The 13,816-nt window shown below is 38.2% G+C and overlaps 1 protein-coding gene across 3 annotated transcripts in view; it reads left to right on the top strand.

Moving 5' to 3' along the window:
- WWC2 (WW and C2 domain containing 2) overlaps positions 1 to 13,816 on the top strand; it is an 87,653-nt gene that overhangs the window by 15,732 nt on the left and 58,105 nt on the right. For all 3 annotated transcript variants that reach the window (XR_014882903.1, XM_085222438.1, XM_085222440.1), the window contains exon 2: positions 10,777 to 10,886. Coding sequence is in view for 2 of the 3 variants with exons in the window: in XM_085222438.1 (XP_085078564.1) it covers positions 10,777 to 10,886 (110 nt within the window). In the remaining variant the exon portion in view is untranslated. The remainder of the gene's footprint in view (positions 1 to 10,776; positions 10,887 to 13,816) is intronic.

Here is a 13,816-nt window from a genome sequence, read left to right as displayed (position 1 = left end):
AACTGGTGTGTGTCATAAAGGGGTGACTAGCTATGAGTACTTACTTTCAGTGGTGCCTATTGCTGTGAGCTTTATAGCAGCGATGCACTGCTGGATTTGCTTGTAACTCTTGACTAGCATAGTCTTAAATTTTTACTGAAGTTCAAGATTGACCACACTACTTGCTACAAATGGGATTAATACAAACCTAAGAAACGCCAATTTAAAGCAATATGTATTTTTTTAAAAAATCCTTTGTGTGGTTAACAGAAGCAAAAAAAAAAAAAGGAAAAACCTAATGGCTTATTATAAAATATTGAATACTAGATGTTGGTTAAGTACAAACGCATTAAGAGGACTTAAAAGATACCTTTGCTTACGAGTTTGCAGTTTCTCTGTCATGTCTGCAGTTAGACAGATTTAGGAATCCTTTCTAACACGAGTCCTGTTTAAAGTGTGTGCACAAGGCCGAAGTATTTTTTTTTATTTTTCCTCTTCCCAGGGGGAGCATTCTTCTCTCTATCATCATTATAAATTAACTCTGTTTTATGTTTCTTTGTGATGCTAAAGGCTGAGGGTTGTACCACACTGTTAAGCTATGCTGCTAGTTTAGCAGCTTTATTCGATCAGTAATTAAAATTTTAAATTTTGTAATAATATAAAGGTCAGCAGCTTCTGTGTAAGTTTCTTCAAACTTATTCAAGAAGAGTGCAGTATATGACACAGTTTCTGTCTTTGGATTTCTAATTTCCAATTCCAGCAGCCTCAGGAAAGGAAGGAGTAGCAAGTTTAATTCATCCTTTTGCATGTGCCTCTAAGAGTGAGTTCAGAAGAGAAGTTCCTGTAGCAAAGTGCACGCATCTGAAATGCTGGCATCCTCTCCTAGTAACATTTAAGCTGTGTTTGGCTTTCTGACTTCTGCCAAATGTTACGCTGATTCAAAGAACCATCTACACAGAGCTGAGCAACTTCAGTGGTATTGGCAGAAATACTCAATGTCTCTTGCTCCAATTAAAAGTGATTCCATGATACAAAACCTCTTAAGTGATTTTTTGTGTGTAACCTCGTTGTTGTTTTTTTTTTTCACTTGGCATTTCAAAGTGTTAGCTTAAGCAATTAAATTTAAAAATGTGCAAAATAATCTCGTTCAGGTGTTCTTGTTTCCCTCTCTCACATATGCTTTCACCTTGAAAGTTAGTACTGGTAAAATGTCATTTTTGCATCTTTATGGCAGCATTGGGAATATTGTTTCCATGTTTGTATGCTTCTTTGAAGAAATGCTGACTATTTATCCTGTACTATTTAGGGGCCATAGCCAGGGAATAGGTTTAATATGTATCATGTTCTCTGAAGTATAGTTCTTGAACTTGAAGTAGAATTATCTTTTTAAACCAGTGATGCCAACTGCTAATGAACCTGAAGGGAGCGTTTCTACCTGTCAGAAAGGTAGAAAGCCCTATTCCAGGCTAATAAACAGAGCACTGGCTCTTCTGACAGACCCAGGTTCCCTTGTCAAATGTTTCTTAGAATTCCTAAGCAATCTTTGAAACTACTGCTTTGGAAGCATTTCCACTGCTCTGAACTGTTTGTGCCAAACACGCTCAGTAAGAGGGATGTGTGATAGTTGATCATATCCTGGGGCACAGAAAAGACTTTTTAATTAATTTATTTATTTAATTTTACCTTACTAGGATCTGTAAAGCATATCTCACCTGGAAGATGTTATCAGTTTGGTACAAGAGGTAAAAGTTGGTTTATTTCATTTTTAAATGGAGAGCCTTGCTGAAAGAAATTGAGTACTGCAGTATTCCTGCTGTTGGCTACTAGAGAGCTTGCTGCATTCATTCTTGGTTTTGGTGTAGTGTTTGGTGTTGTGGATTATTTTTTTCCCCTTTTTTTCCCTTTTTGAAGGCAGTTTCTGGAACTGTGTGTGTGGAAAGGGAAGTCACAGGAGAGCACTTGGATGTTTCCTGTTACATAATTGCTATGTATTTCCCATTCCTCCAACCTTATTGCCAGAAGGAAGAAATTTCATCTAAAACTTGGATTCAATTAATAATGTGAATAAAGAATGTAAAAACAGTAGAGGCGCTGAAGGAACTCTGGTTTTTTTTAAGTATAATATTATTTTTGGCATGTCTTATACAAAGAAAGGCAAATAAATGCTTTAAGAACAAGAGCTCTACGTATTAAACCAATTGGGGAGAGGGATTAAGTGTGGGCCACGGCATATGTCTGAATCTTTCATGCGGTTGTGATTTCTGAGTGCTTTAACACCTCAGCATCGTATATTTTTATGTTCAGCAGAGGATTTGTGTGAAGCCACTGCATCTGCCCTTAGTTGTTATCTCAGTTTAGTGCAGTTTCATGATTTGTGTCCATCTGTAGTATCTGTGCTTCTTGTGCTGTTGCAGAGTCCATCACTCCACTCTGAAAGATGTACACATTTTTCCAGAGGCTGCCTTCTTTGGAACTATAGCTGAAATGATTGAACTTCTGAACCATCTGCACCAAGAGCCATCAGACTTTTTAATGGTCTCTCTATTGGTATTGTGATGCAAATATATTCCCCTCTCTTTTTTTCATGATTGCGTGCTGCTTGCAGTTGTTTCACATCAGTGGTGTGTTTGTGCCCTTTCCAGGTGAATAGCTGTTAGTCCATTTTACAGACTGCTACTACTCCAGTGGCATCTGGAAATAGAGTTCACCAGAGCCAGGTGTTGGCCGAGTGTCTGTATTCCAGTTGAACTGGGATCTGGTTCTGGATTTTTGCAACAGGAGCTGCAGGATGCTTGCAAAGTATGCAATGATTTCATGAGGTATGCGTTAAAAACTATCATAAAACAGGAGATTGGGTGAAAAGCTAGGAATGTGATCATGTGGAGCTCAGTATTGAGAATAATGGTGAGAGCGTGATGCAGTATCCCCAAGAGTGTAGTTGGTGAGTCTGCATCTGAATTCAGTGACCTTGGGCAGTTAACTCAAGTTCACTCTTCCCTGCTTGTGGAATGATTGGTGTGCTTGGCCCAAGCACTCTGCAGTGCTGAAGTGGGATGTTTGTGAGGTTATTTGAGATGTTCAGATGGATGGTACTTCTCAGAAGTGCTCATCACAGATTTAAGTTTCCTGCTACTGGAATGGGCAGCAGTCCCGCTGACTTCCGTGGGAGCAGAGTCGGGCAAGGAGTGTTTATAATATCCTCTCTGTAAATCCAAAAGTCCCTTACCATGCAGTTATTTGTCTGCAAGAGGAGGAAAGGGGAGTTCACAGAACAGCATTTTCAGAATTCTTTTCTGTACGGTTCACTTGGACTGGTGTGTATATGAAATTAAGGAAAGGAGGGAGAAGGAAAGGCTGGGAATAGAAAAGATCTTTTAATGTTGATGTTACTGTTACTTTTTTTTTTTTTTTTTCTTTTTTGCCCAGTTTTGGCTGCATTCATTCTTGGAATTTCCCAGATGGTATTTTCATGCCACAGTAATGTCCTGTAATTTAACCCTTTCACAGTTAACTAGCTGCTACAAAGCGTACTTTCAGTACTTACTGCCTGTCATACCCAAGTGACACATCATCCAAAAGAGCAGAATAAATGTTTTAATCCTTTATCATAAGTATTTCAGCCTGTGGTTGTTCTCCTCCCATTTTTATATAACGTCTCAATTAAATGATAAGCTTTTTGGATGATTGTTGCTCGTGTTTGCCCACAGAAACTCCTGGAGAGTTTGTGTCTTTAAGTTTCACAAACCTATGCTTGATTGATTTGTATTTATCTTTTTAAAACATGCAGTTCTAAATGTGTGTCTTCCTAGTATAGATTAATAGTTTGATAATAAATGTATGAAATGAGAAGCAAAGTGGGAGAAGACAGGTAGAGGAAACATTCCCAAGTCAGATTCACAGGCAGCTGTTGTGGGATTGGGAATATTAAAGCTCACTGGAATCATATCAAGGGGTTTATGGCCTTAGTAGTAATAGCTGATTTTTGGATTGACAACAAGGGTTCCCTCTACATTGTCCAAGCACATATACAAATAATCTATAGTCGCACTGCACATAATAGCCTTTTCATAATGTTACTGCATTTGAGCTTTCCAGGGGAAAAGCTCAAAGGTTGTGCTGCTGGTTTATGGCTGTGGAATTATCCCTGCGCAAGGTTATGGTTATCAGACATTCCTGACATTCCAGGTGTCTAATAGTATAGTGCTTACATGCCAGTGCAGGACCAGTTGCTGCGGCAAAGTAGAATGCAGGAGAAAACACTTATGGTACTGCCCATTTCCACTCCTCCATCCTGTAACCTTTGCAGTTATCTTCTTTGTATTGAACTTGGCAATGCCAAGGGAATAAATTATGAGTAAAGAGATTTTTTTTTTTCCCTACAAAAGGTTAGTTGTTCTCCTTTTCACTTGTTTCACTGTTTGGTTTCTTTCAGTATTTTCTACTGCTAACACGGTTTAACAAAATGGACAGCTGTGTTCAGTGTGTTATTTTTTTTTCCTTCACTGATGGTAAGTGGAAGGCAAAAACAGTTTATCATAATGAGAAGGAAGAGGAAACAGAAAGGCACGCCTGCTGGCAGATTGACCTAGTCCTGCGGGCAGTGGGTGTGGGTCCCTTCCTTCCCCAAGGCATTCCTCCCCTCTGAGTCTCTGCCACTCAGGCTTTGGCCTTCTCAGAAGCACCTGTGGGGGGACAGTGAGCTGACACCAAGCTCATGTTTTGGCTTTGTTGGGTTTTTCTTTTCTTTTTTTTTTTTTTTTTTTTTTCTCCAGGTGTAAGGGGATATTTGTTTTAAAGAACTTGTTGCTCCCAACATGCAGTGCATCTTTTCTGTTAAGTACATTGGCTGGGTTGTCTTACAGCGGTTCTGTTTGGAGTAGAAAAATTATTAGAAGCAGTCAAGTGTTTTTCAGAGTTCTGTTTTTTGGTATTGTAGGCATTTAGTAAAAGTGATGCATAGATATATTGAATGTGGGACTTCTTGTTGCAGTAGAGTTGCAGGCTGGTCACTTGGCTTGTTTTCATCCTTCTGGCAGTGACATATTTTTAACAAATCAGGAGCAACAGTTACCCAAAAAACATTTGAGGAACAGAGTAGTTTTTCTACTGCACTTACTGCTTGTCTCCAAAGCCAGTCACTGGTGAGGTATCAGTTTGTTTCTAAGCAGCACTTACTGAGTGCTCCGAATGGTTTTACTGAATACTGTGAATGGTTGTGTGCCATGGTACAGTGCAGGAAGCTGATCAGGTCTGTGGGAAGGCCTTCGGGCAGGAGCAGCCAGCAGGGGCAGTGAGTGGCCCTAGCTGGGCTGCATGGCAGCAGCACTCAAACTGAATGAAGGGATCTCTCTGAATGAGAACTAAGAAAGACCCACCATTCATCACGCTGCTGTTTTAGTAGATCATTTCAAAACAACCTCGAGTACTTTGCTTGAATCATAAAGTGTTTATTCAGTGCAAAAAAAAAAAAAAAAAAAATCACTGCATGTGGTTTTGTCCTATCTACACAAACCCGTAACTTGTTTGTACTATGGGAGATGTCATTCAGTACTAGAAATCAAGTGAGCTTGTAAAACAGCTGTGAGAGGTGTGGTCCCAGCAGTAGATACTGAATTTTGTCTAGCTGTTCTGTGTTGCTGCAAGGCTGTGAGCTGACTTACATACATCTCTCAATGTAAGCACTTAACTGCATGTCCGTACGTTTGTTTGTTTGTTTTTTACCTAGAAATGCTCTGAAACCCAAAAAGTATATTTATTTAGAGTCTACAGTCTGTCAGAAGTATATAAGACCTTAAAGGAATCATAGGATAGAAACAGCATGCTATTAAAAATGGTACTACGCCTGTATGATTTTTTGAAAACTGGAACCTTCTCCCATTTAAGGCAGCTTTTCATTCTTTGTCTGTAAATTTGACTGCTTTATTTATCTTAATATTACCAGGAACAAAGTGATCTGAAATCTGGGAAATGAGTGAAAAATGTTAAGTGTACCTGGGAAATACCTGCTGGTGGAATGAATAAGTGGTTTTCAGCTAAACGTACATAGCTCCTCTGTGAATTTCTACTGTGTGGTTAGTTTCAGTACCTGCTGTGCTACAAGCAGTGAAGGCACGCTGCTGCCAAGGTGCTGCTGCCAGCTACGTGTAAATGCTGGGTGTGTCTACCTACCTACACTAGTGTGTGTATGCATGTGTGACACACAGGAGACTGATGGGGCACATGTTATGCTGTATAATGGTATAAATCAGCATCAGCTGATATTACTGAAAGCTTTTGTAAAGAATGGAGTAGTATTTAATTTTAACTACTAGCTTATTGTGTTTTGGCATCGAAAAGGTGCCATGCGTGTTTGTTGCCTTTTGAATATGGGCATTTGTCCACTGATTGAGGAAAGAAACCTTGTGAGCCACATAAACGGACTCTTGACCTTTTGTTATTTAAGGACCAACTGCTACAATAATACATCCCACCACTATGCAAGTCCTTCTCTGATGCGTTGTCATGTCATGCAGATGCCCACTGGATTACTCTTTCAAAATAATGCCCATAATGAAGCAATAGTTTATCTTAATAACACCCTTATTAAAACAGAATGTACCTAAGCAATACAAAGGTTGTACATAGTGTCTTGGACTGGTATCTGAATGAGAGGCACTACTGTGCTAAGAACACGGTGTTTAGAAACCAAGATCCTGTCAACAGAATCACGAATGAGAATTTGGAGAGAGAAATGGTGTGTGGGATTTGCATGGTTATAGACTTGAACAAACAAAGGATGTAGGGAAAATGTTCTATGAGCATGCAAACTCAGCTGCTTTCTACAAATAAATGGCCTAGTTACCATTTTTTAAACTTAGGGAACATGTTGGTGTTTTTTTTTCTCCAGCTTTAGACACTGATTTGTAAAAGAGAAAATCATCTTCCCAACGTAGTGTAACTTTGTGCTGCCAGTGGATACAGACCTCAGACACTGAGGAAAGCAGTGATCCCCTTCTTGGCCTAAGGCTGCAATCCAGAGATACTTTTAGTAGTTCTGCATGTGCTTGGCTACCTGGGCATTACTACTAAGTGTTTGTCCAGCCTAAATTTAGCTACCTTCTATTGGATCACGAGCCTTTTATTTAGACAGTCTCTATAATCAGTAGGAAAGAAGGGAAACCTTCAGAGTGTGATTCATCCTCAGTCTGAACAGATGTGCTGAATTAATCTCCATAGGGGAATGTAAAGGAGTAATTTGAGTAAGTTAACTAACCCTTAAAGTTAATGAGATGAACTACACCCCTGAGTTTTATATGAGAAATCCATCTTGGATGCCTGAATGTTGGGCAGCATATTTAGGATGGGATGAGAAGATGGGTTTACGGATCTTCCAAATTCTCAATGCTTGAAGCATTAGAAGAGTTGAAGAGTTGAATTGATTTTAAGATCCAGCTTGAACACTAAATTAGGAGGTCTAGTAAAGAATTTAAACACTTTTCTTCTTATATTTCTACATTTCTTTTCCTGACCAGATCATTAAATATTATATTTGAGCAATTGAATGAAAATAAGAATATAGTAGTTTCAATTACTCTCTTTCAAAATAAGTAAGAAATTAGCTGATGTTGATCATACGTTCCTATTCCATGACCTTGCGCTAACTGAAAGTATTTGTGAGGAAGTATTCAGAAGTTGTGTCACTGTTGTATTGTGTAGCTGGTAAGTTGCTGTACAGCCTTCTCGAAGGGTTTGTGTGTGGTTAAGTGAGCCAGGTATGGGTAGGTGTACATGTGGTCACTAGGTTTCTTCATTTATGTTTTAATAGATGTAACTTTTGTCTACTCAGTTCCTAGAGCATGAAAAAGATGTCTTTTTTTTTTTTTTAGAACAACTGGGAGTCTTTTTTTAAAAAGTGAGTCCTTCATTGTAAGAGAAAGCATGTAATGTGTATTGTGCATCATTATGTATCATTTTGTTTACAAGAATGAATGGGTATGAAATTTAATCTGTATAACATTGTAGATAGGTGTCTGAGTAGATTATTGCTGTAAGGCAAGGAACACAAAGTCATTTTGGGTAGAGGATAACTAGGATTTGGAGAATTTTCAAATGCATATTGAAGTTGCTATAGAAGTTGAGTACTGACCCTAGTTATAATTGAATTCAGAACTCCAAGTCTTAACTGTAGGTCAAGCATTACACAACAAAGAAGGTATTCTTGGAAGTCTTTTTAAAAGACATGAAATTGAACCTTGTCATAGCAAACAGGTATTTTTATGCATCTCTTACCAACCTGCATTTTTGTCCTTTCTAGTTGAGGAAAAGAAGAGCCTCAGATTTGTTGTTTGCTTTTCATGTTCCTCTTGACCCCCAGTTTTCTGAGATGTGCCTGCTGTTACTTTTTTCTCTTCTGCATGTGCTCTACTCCTATATATTGTAAATCACATTAAGACAGTCTAGCAAAACATCTCTAGTTCTACTAGAACAGTTCTTCAGTGTATGGATAGAATCAGGTCTTGAAATATGCTACAGAAGTCTGCTGAGATTAGAAGGGAGCAAAGACCGAAGTCTGGAGTTTCCTGTTGATAAAGTAGAGTCCTAATTGTAATATGGGTAATATCCAGTGTTGTAAGCACCTTCATTCTTAAAAGATCTTGAAGAGAAATGGAGTCAGAGAAGGAACGCAGTGGAATACAGTGTTCTTGCACGGAATAATGTGCTGAAAACGTCATGTGCGTGAGTGTAATACGCACATTTTGAAGAATATGCACTCTGATGATCACAGAAGTGTGAAATACCATGAGTTGTCCACATCCTAACAGAAAGACAGCATTCACATAGAAAATTTCTTGGTTTTTGTGGACACTGATTTCACTAAGAAATATTCCTTCTATATATTTTTGTGGTCTCAGGGAGTATCTCAAGCAAGAAAATGCATAAAGTTGTCCAGATGAAACAATATTGCATTGACAATTTGTCAATTTGTAGTTATGTTTCCATTTTACATCATCAGCCTCTTTATTAATTTTAGATGCATATACAGCCTGCATTCATGTCAGTGAGAATATTAATCACTAATAATGATATGTTTAACTGCAGAATCTAGTGTTTAAAGTCTGAGATAACTTTGTATTTTCAAAAATGAGAATATGAGGTGGTGCTATAGCTTCTCTGTGTGTAAGCCATGTTTTTTCTCCTAGGTTTCCTAGAGCATCTATGAAGTGATTGGCAACAGCATAATTACATAATAGAGTTACAGATTTTCTCCTGACTTAATTGGGAGCAGCCACTTCCTGAGACAAACACACACTTTTCTTGTTCCCTGGCCCTCAGGATGCTTTTCTCTCTATTTGCTGAAATGGAAGTGTTGCGTTGCAGCAGTACAGCATTGAGTAGAAAAAACTGCTATAATGAGTTTAAGGCTAATAAATTAATCATGATTTGGAAGGAATTACAAAAATTATTTAAAAAAAAAAAAAAGGATTGCCCGTAAGTGAGAATACTTAAACTCAATGAAAGTACACTTAAAAAGAAACAATCTTCTGACAACTAATTCAGCTTCATGGTACACTGAATGTGGACTTTAGGTCATCCTTTTTTGAGTATTGGCATTCTTTCAAGAGCGTGTAAATTGATAACCACCAACTGAAAAAGAATTGTAAAGTACCTTGGAATATCAATGCCCTGAGATGCAACACTTAATCCTCTATTACAGTGCAGTAAACCTCATTTTTCCTGGGTCATGGTTAATGAATGTAATGGCAATTTGTTATATGTTATTATGTCACAGATAATGATCTTCACACAGGCGACATTCCTTCAGTCCTTGCTCTCAGGTATTATTTCCTTTCCAATTGTATCTCATAACTCTCTTGGCTTTCAAATTCTATCTTGCATTTTACTTGTCTTCATGTTATGATAGAAATCATACTTTAGTCAGCAAAGGAGGTGATGCTCATGTGTCCCACAAACTGTTCTTGGTAATCCTACTTTCAGGCCTTTTAAGAATTCTAATTACATCCTAATGTTACATTGATAATGAAGTCTTAAGTCTCTTGTTATTCCTATTAATATGGGTGACATGGCTGTGGATTTATCAAGAGGAAACTCAGTACTTTTTACTCGTTTCTTTCCCCAAAACCAACAAAAATATGATGATGTTAAGCTTTGCTCAGCTTCCGTTGGAAAAAGTTCTGTGTATTACTGTTACCAAACTATTTCTTGTTGCAAGTAGGTTATTAAAATGAAAAATGTTAATTATGTATCTTCCTAAAAAGGAATCATATTAACATCTGAATATCCATTAAATAAATCTTATAAAATGTCTACTACTCTTAATTTTGTTCTAGTACTTGTATTGGTGAGTGCTGCTAGCTGCATCTTAGTTATATTTTCTGTATTTTTTGAGGTCATTAGAAGAGATTACCTTGAAATCTTGTGGTGTTATCACAGACTCAAGGTTGAAGAGTCCAGTTCCCCTGAGGACAAATAGGAGTGTAGATTATTAATTTTTTTAAACTATTGGTTGTTGTTTAATTTTAAGGTGTCAAATGTAAAAGATGGTGCAGTGAATTTCTCACTTGAGTGCCTATACTAGGAGATACTTGGAATAATTTATATTATGTTCTTGGAGTTGATGAATCCAGAAGGCTGAAATAGGGGAAAAGTAATCAAGAGTCTAAACTTTAAGGGGGAGGTAGAGGGAAAATACATCTTCTCTCACTACACCATCTTTATATTATGTTTGTCATAATAGGAATTAATATGAATAACGGATGTGTAGGAAAGAGAAACTTACCTTTGTTTCTTTATTTTTAGGTTAACAAAACCCTTGTCGTTTGCGGATTGTGTTGGGGATGAACTACCATGGGGATGGGAAGCTGCATATGATCCTCAGATTGGTGTGTACTACATCGATCACATCAACCGTAAGTATCAGTTTCAGTTTGCCATATTGATCGTATAAAAAGGCTTATCACAGTCAGACTTTCCTTCAAGCATGACTGAGAGTAGGAAAAGATTTCTTATGAGAGAATTGTAATTATATAGTAAAAATTAATGATTTTCTGCCACAAAATTAACACACTTGTGTGCGTGGGCTTGGGGTTGGTTGGAGGTGTGTTCATAGTTATTCACATGACTCTTAATCTTTTCCTGTGAAAGAAGTCCATGTAATAAATGGCAAATAAAGGCGGTTTACATCTGTTGGTACTTGTAAAGTATAGGATGTTGAGTGACTATTAAATATTCAGCGATGAGCACTGATGGATACAAGTAGTCAGATACATATAACCAAAAATTGACTTCCGTCCATCTACTGAAAGAAACTATTAGTTCAGACTGTATGGAGTGTGGGGGCTGTTTGTAATTTGAACATGAAATCTGGCAGAGGCACTGTAGTTCTAAGAAAGTTGTAGAATACAGTTCAGTCTATAAATAATGCTGTATTTTGTGGTAATTGGAAAGGGAATGAGGAATTAAATTGCTGGGGAAAATTTGACCTTTTGTATAACATTATTGGCTTCATAAGGCTTACAAGAAAATCTGGTATAGGCAGGATAACTGCACCTACTTCTACATATATTTTTTTAATTGCTTGCGAGTTACATCTGAATCATACTAAATTATAGCAAAAAGTTTTGAAATGCAATGCATGTTAGACATATCTAAATGAATGTGTTACTGAAAGCATTTGTCATCTTTTTATGTCTTTGTCAGTCCATACTGATTAACAACTTTCTCATCTTAGAAATGATCTTTAATAACATAATAGAAGGGATTCCATTTCGGATGCCTGAATGTAGGTTCCTGTATTTGTGCTAGCAGTGCAATGTGCTTAAACAATAGTAAAGTGTCTGTGGCTTTTTGAGATACTTCAGATTAGCAGAGACAACTGTGAAGGATCACTAGATAAGGCAAGGATGGTTGTGAGACCAGTGGTCTTCGGGAACAAAAGCTGAAGAGGAGGCTGGTTACCCAGAGGCATCATAAAAGTATGCAGAGATGAATCAAGCCTGGGATGTCTAAGATGCTGTCGTAGTCAGTAGCTATCTTGTCAATGCAGCCAGTGTATTCAAAACTGTGATTTAAATGACTGGTTGGTTGTCTGCTCTGTCACTGAGCTGATTTAAGCTCCTTTGGTTGGGTTCAGCTGTAAGCCTGATAAATCAAGATTGACCAGTTTTACTGGCCACAATAGATGTCTAGATTTCTCAGACAAAACCATTAAACGCATAATGAGCAGGAAGCTAGAGCTTAACACAAAAGACTGTAAATTCAGAATGTCTTCCCTCCTTAAAAACTGAAGGCTGAAAATTTCAGTGGTGGAATTTCGATTGGTGTACAGGACGAGACCTAGTGCACTCCTTTTGAAGATGGAAAGTGATAAAAGTTCCAGTGGTGTCATGAGAAAAAGTACTAGGCTGCAGCTTGCAAACTTACAAAAATTCTGCCAAATTTCTGTAATGAAAAGTTAAATTATTCAAATATTATATCACAGAATTGCAGGGATTGGAAGGGACCTCAAGAGATCATGGAGTCTGACCCCTTGCTAAAGCAGGTTCCCCACAATAGATCACACAGGTAGGAGTCCAGATGGATCTCTATTATCTCCACAGAAGGAGACTCCACAACCTCTCTGGGCAGCCTGTTCCAGAGCTCGTCACCCTTATTGAAAAGAAGTTCTTCCGCATGCTTTTATGCAACTTTGTATGTTCAAGTTTTAGGCCACTGCTCCTTGTCCTCTCAGTACACGCCAGCAAGAAGAGCCTGGTGTCAGCCTTTTGCCTCCAACCTCCCTTTAGATATTTATAAATGTTTATCAGACCCCTCATAGTTGTCTTCCCCAAGCTGAACAGCCCCAGATCATGCAGCCTTTCCTCATACAGGAGATGCTCCAAGTCCTTTATGGTATTTGTGGCCCTTCATGGATCTCCTTCTAGGAGATCCCTGCCTTTTTTGAACTAGGGAGCCCAAAACTGGATACAGTATTCTAAATGTGGCATCAGCAGGACAGAGCAGAGGGGGAGGATCACCTCCCTCGACATGCTGTCCACACTCTTTTTAATGCGCCCCAGGATCCCATTGACCTTCTTGGCCACAAGGGCATGCTCTGGCCCATGGCCAACCTGTTGTCCACCAGGACACCCAGGTCCTTCTCTGCAGAATTCATCATATGAATCAATAGATCTTAAAACAAAAGCTTGTAAATGCTTTCTCTGCCTGTGTAATTAACTGCCCTTTACTTTCCCTTCTCTTATACAAATTTGAGAAAAGCCAACTGTCCTTGATTGCCAGCAGCAACTCAGTTTCTCCTCCTGCAGTAAAGGGTAAGAGCTGGCTGTGAGCAGTCTGCAGTTGTGAATGCTCCCTTGAACTTGAGAAACTGTGCATTTGGTGTCAATATGTTTAAGTATAATTTTGTTTTACTACCATCTTGTATGTTTCTATGTAGTTCTTTTAAAATATATATATATATATTTTTTTTTTTTTTCTTGTTCTATGATTGCCTTGGGACTTTCTTGTGACTCCCTCAGATGATGTAACCCACTTCAGGAAACACTGACTGAGGTCATTATTTTATGAATGTATTACTCCAATTAGGAATCTTAATGTGATGCTTTCAGCCTCAAGGGAGACCAGATTACAGGCCATCTGTCAAGGCAGAACACGCATATGATGTGGGTAGCTAATAACATAAGAACCTAAATGCTTACCCTGTGGTTCAGTAGCACCTTTTGTTCAAGGAATGAATAAAAGGATATTATTTGGTGATCAGGGACTGAGGAATTCCTTTTGTGCAGAATCCTTCTTACTGTGGTTCGGGAGAGTCCAAAGATTTTTAGCTTGTGCTATCACT

The sequence above is a fragment of the Meleagris gallopavo genome, chromosome 4 (assembly GCF_905368555.1).
Source record: "Meleagris gallopavo chromosome 4, MGAL_WU_HG_1.1, whole genome shotgun sequence".
Classification (NCBI taxonomy): Eukaryota; Metazoa; Chordata; class Aves; order Galliformes; family Phasianidae; genus Meleagris; species Meleagris gallopavo.
This window is presented reverse-complemented; position numbering and strand designations above follow the sequence as displayed.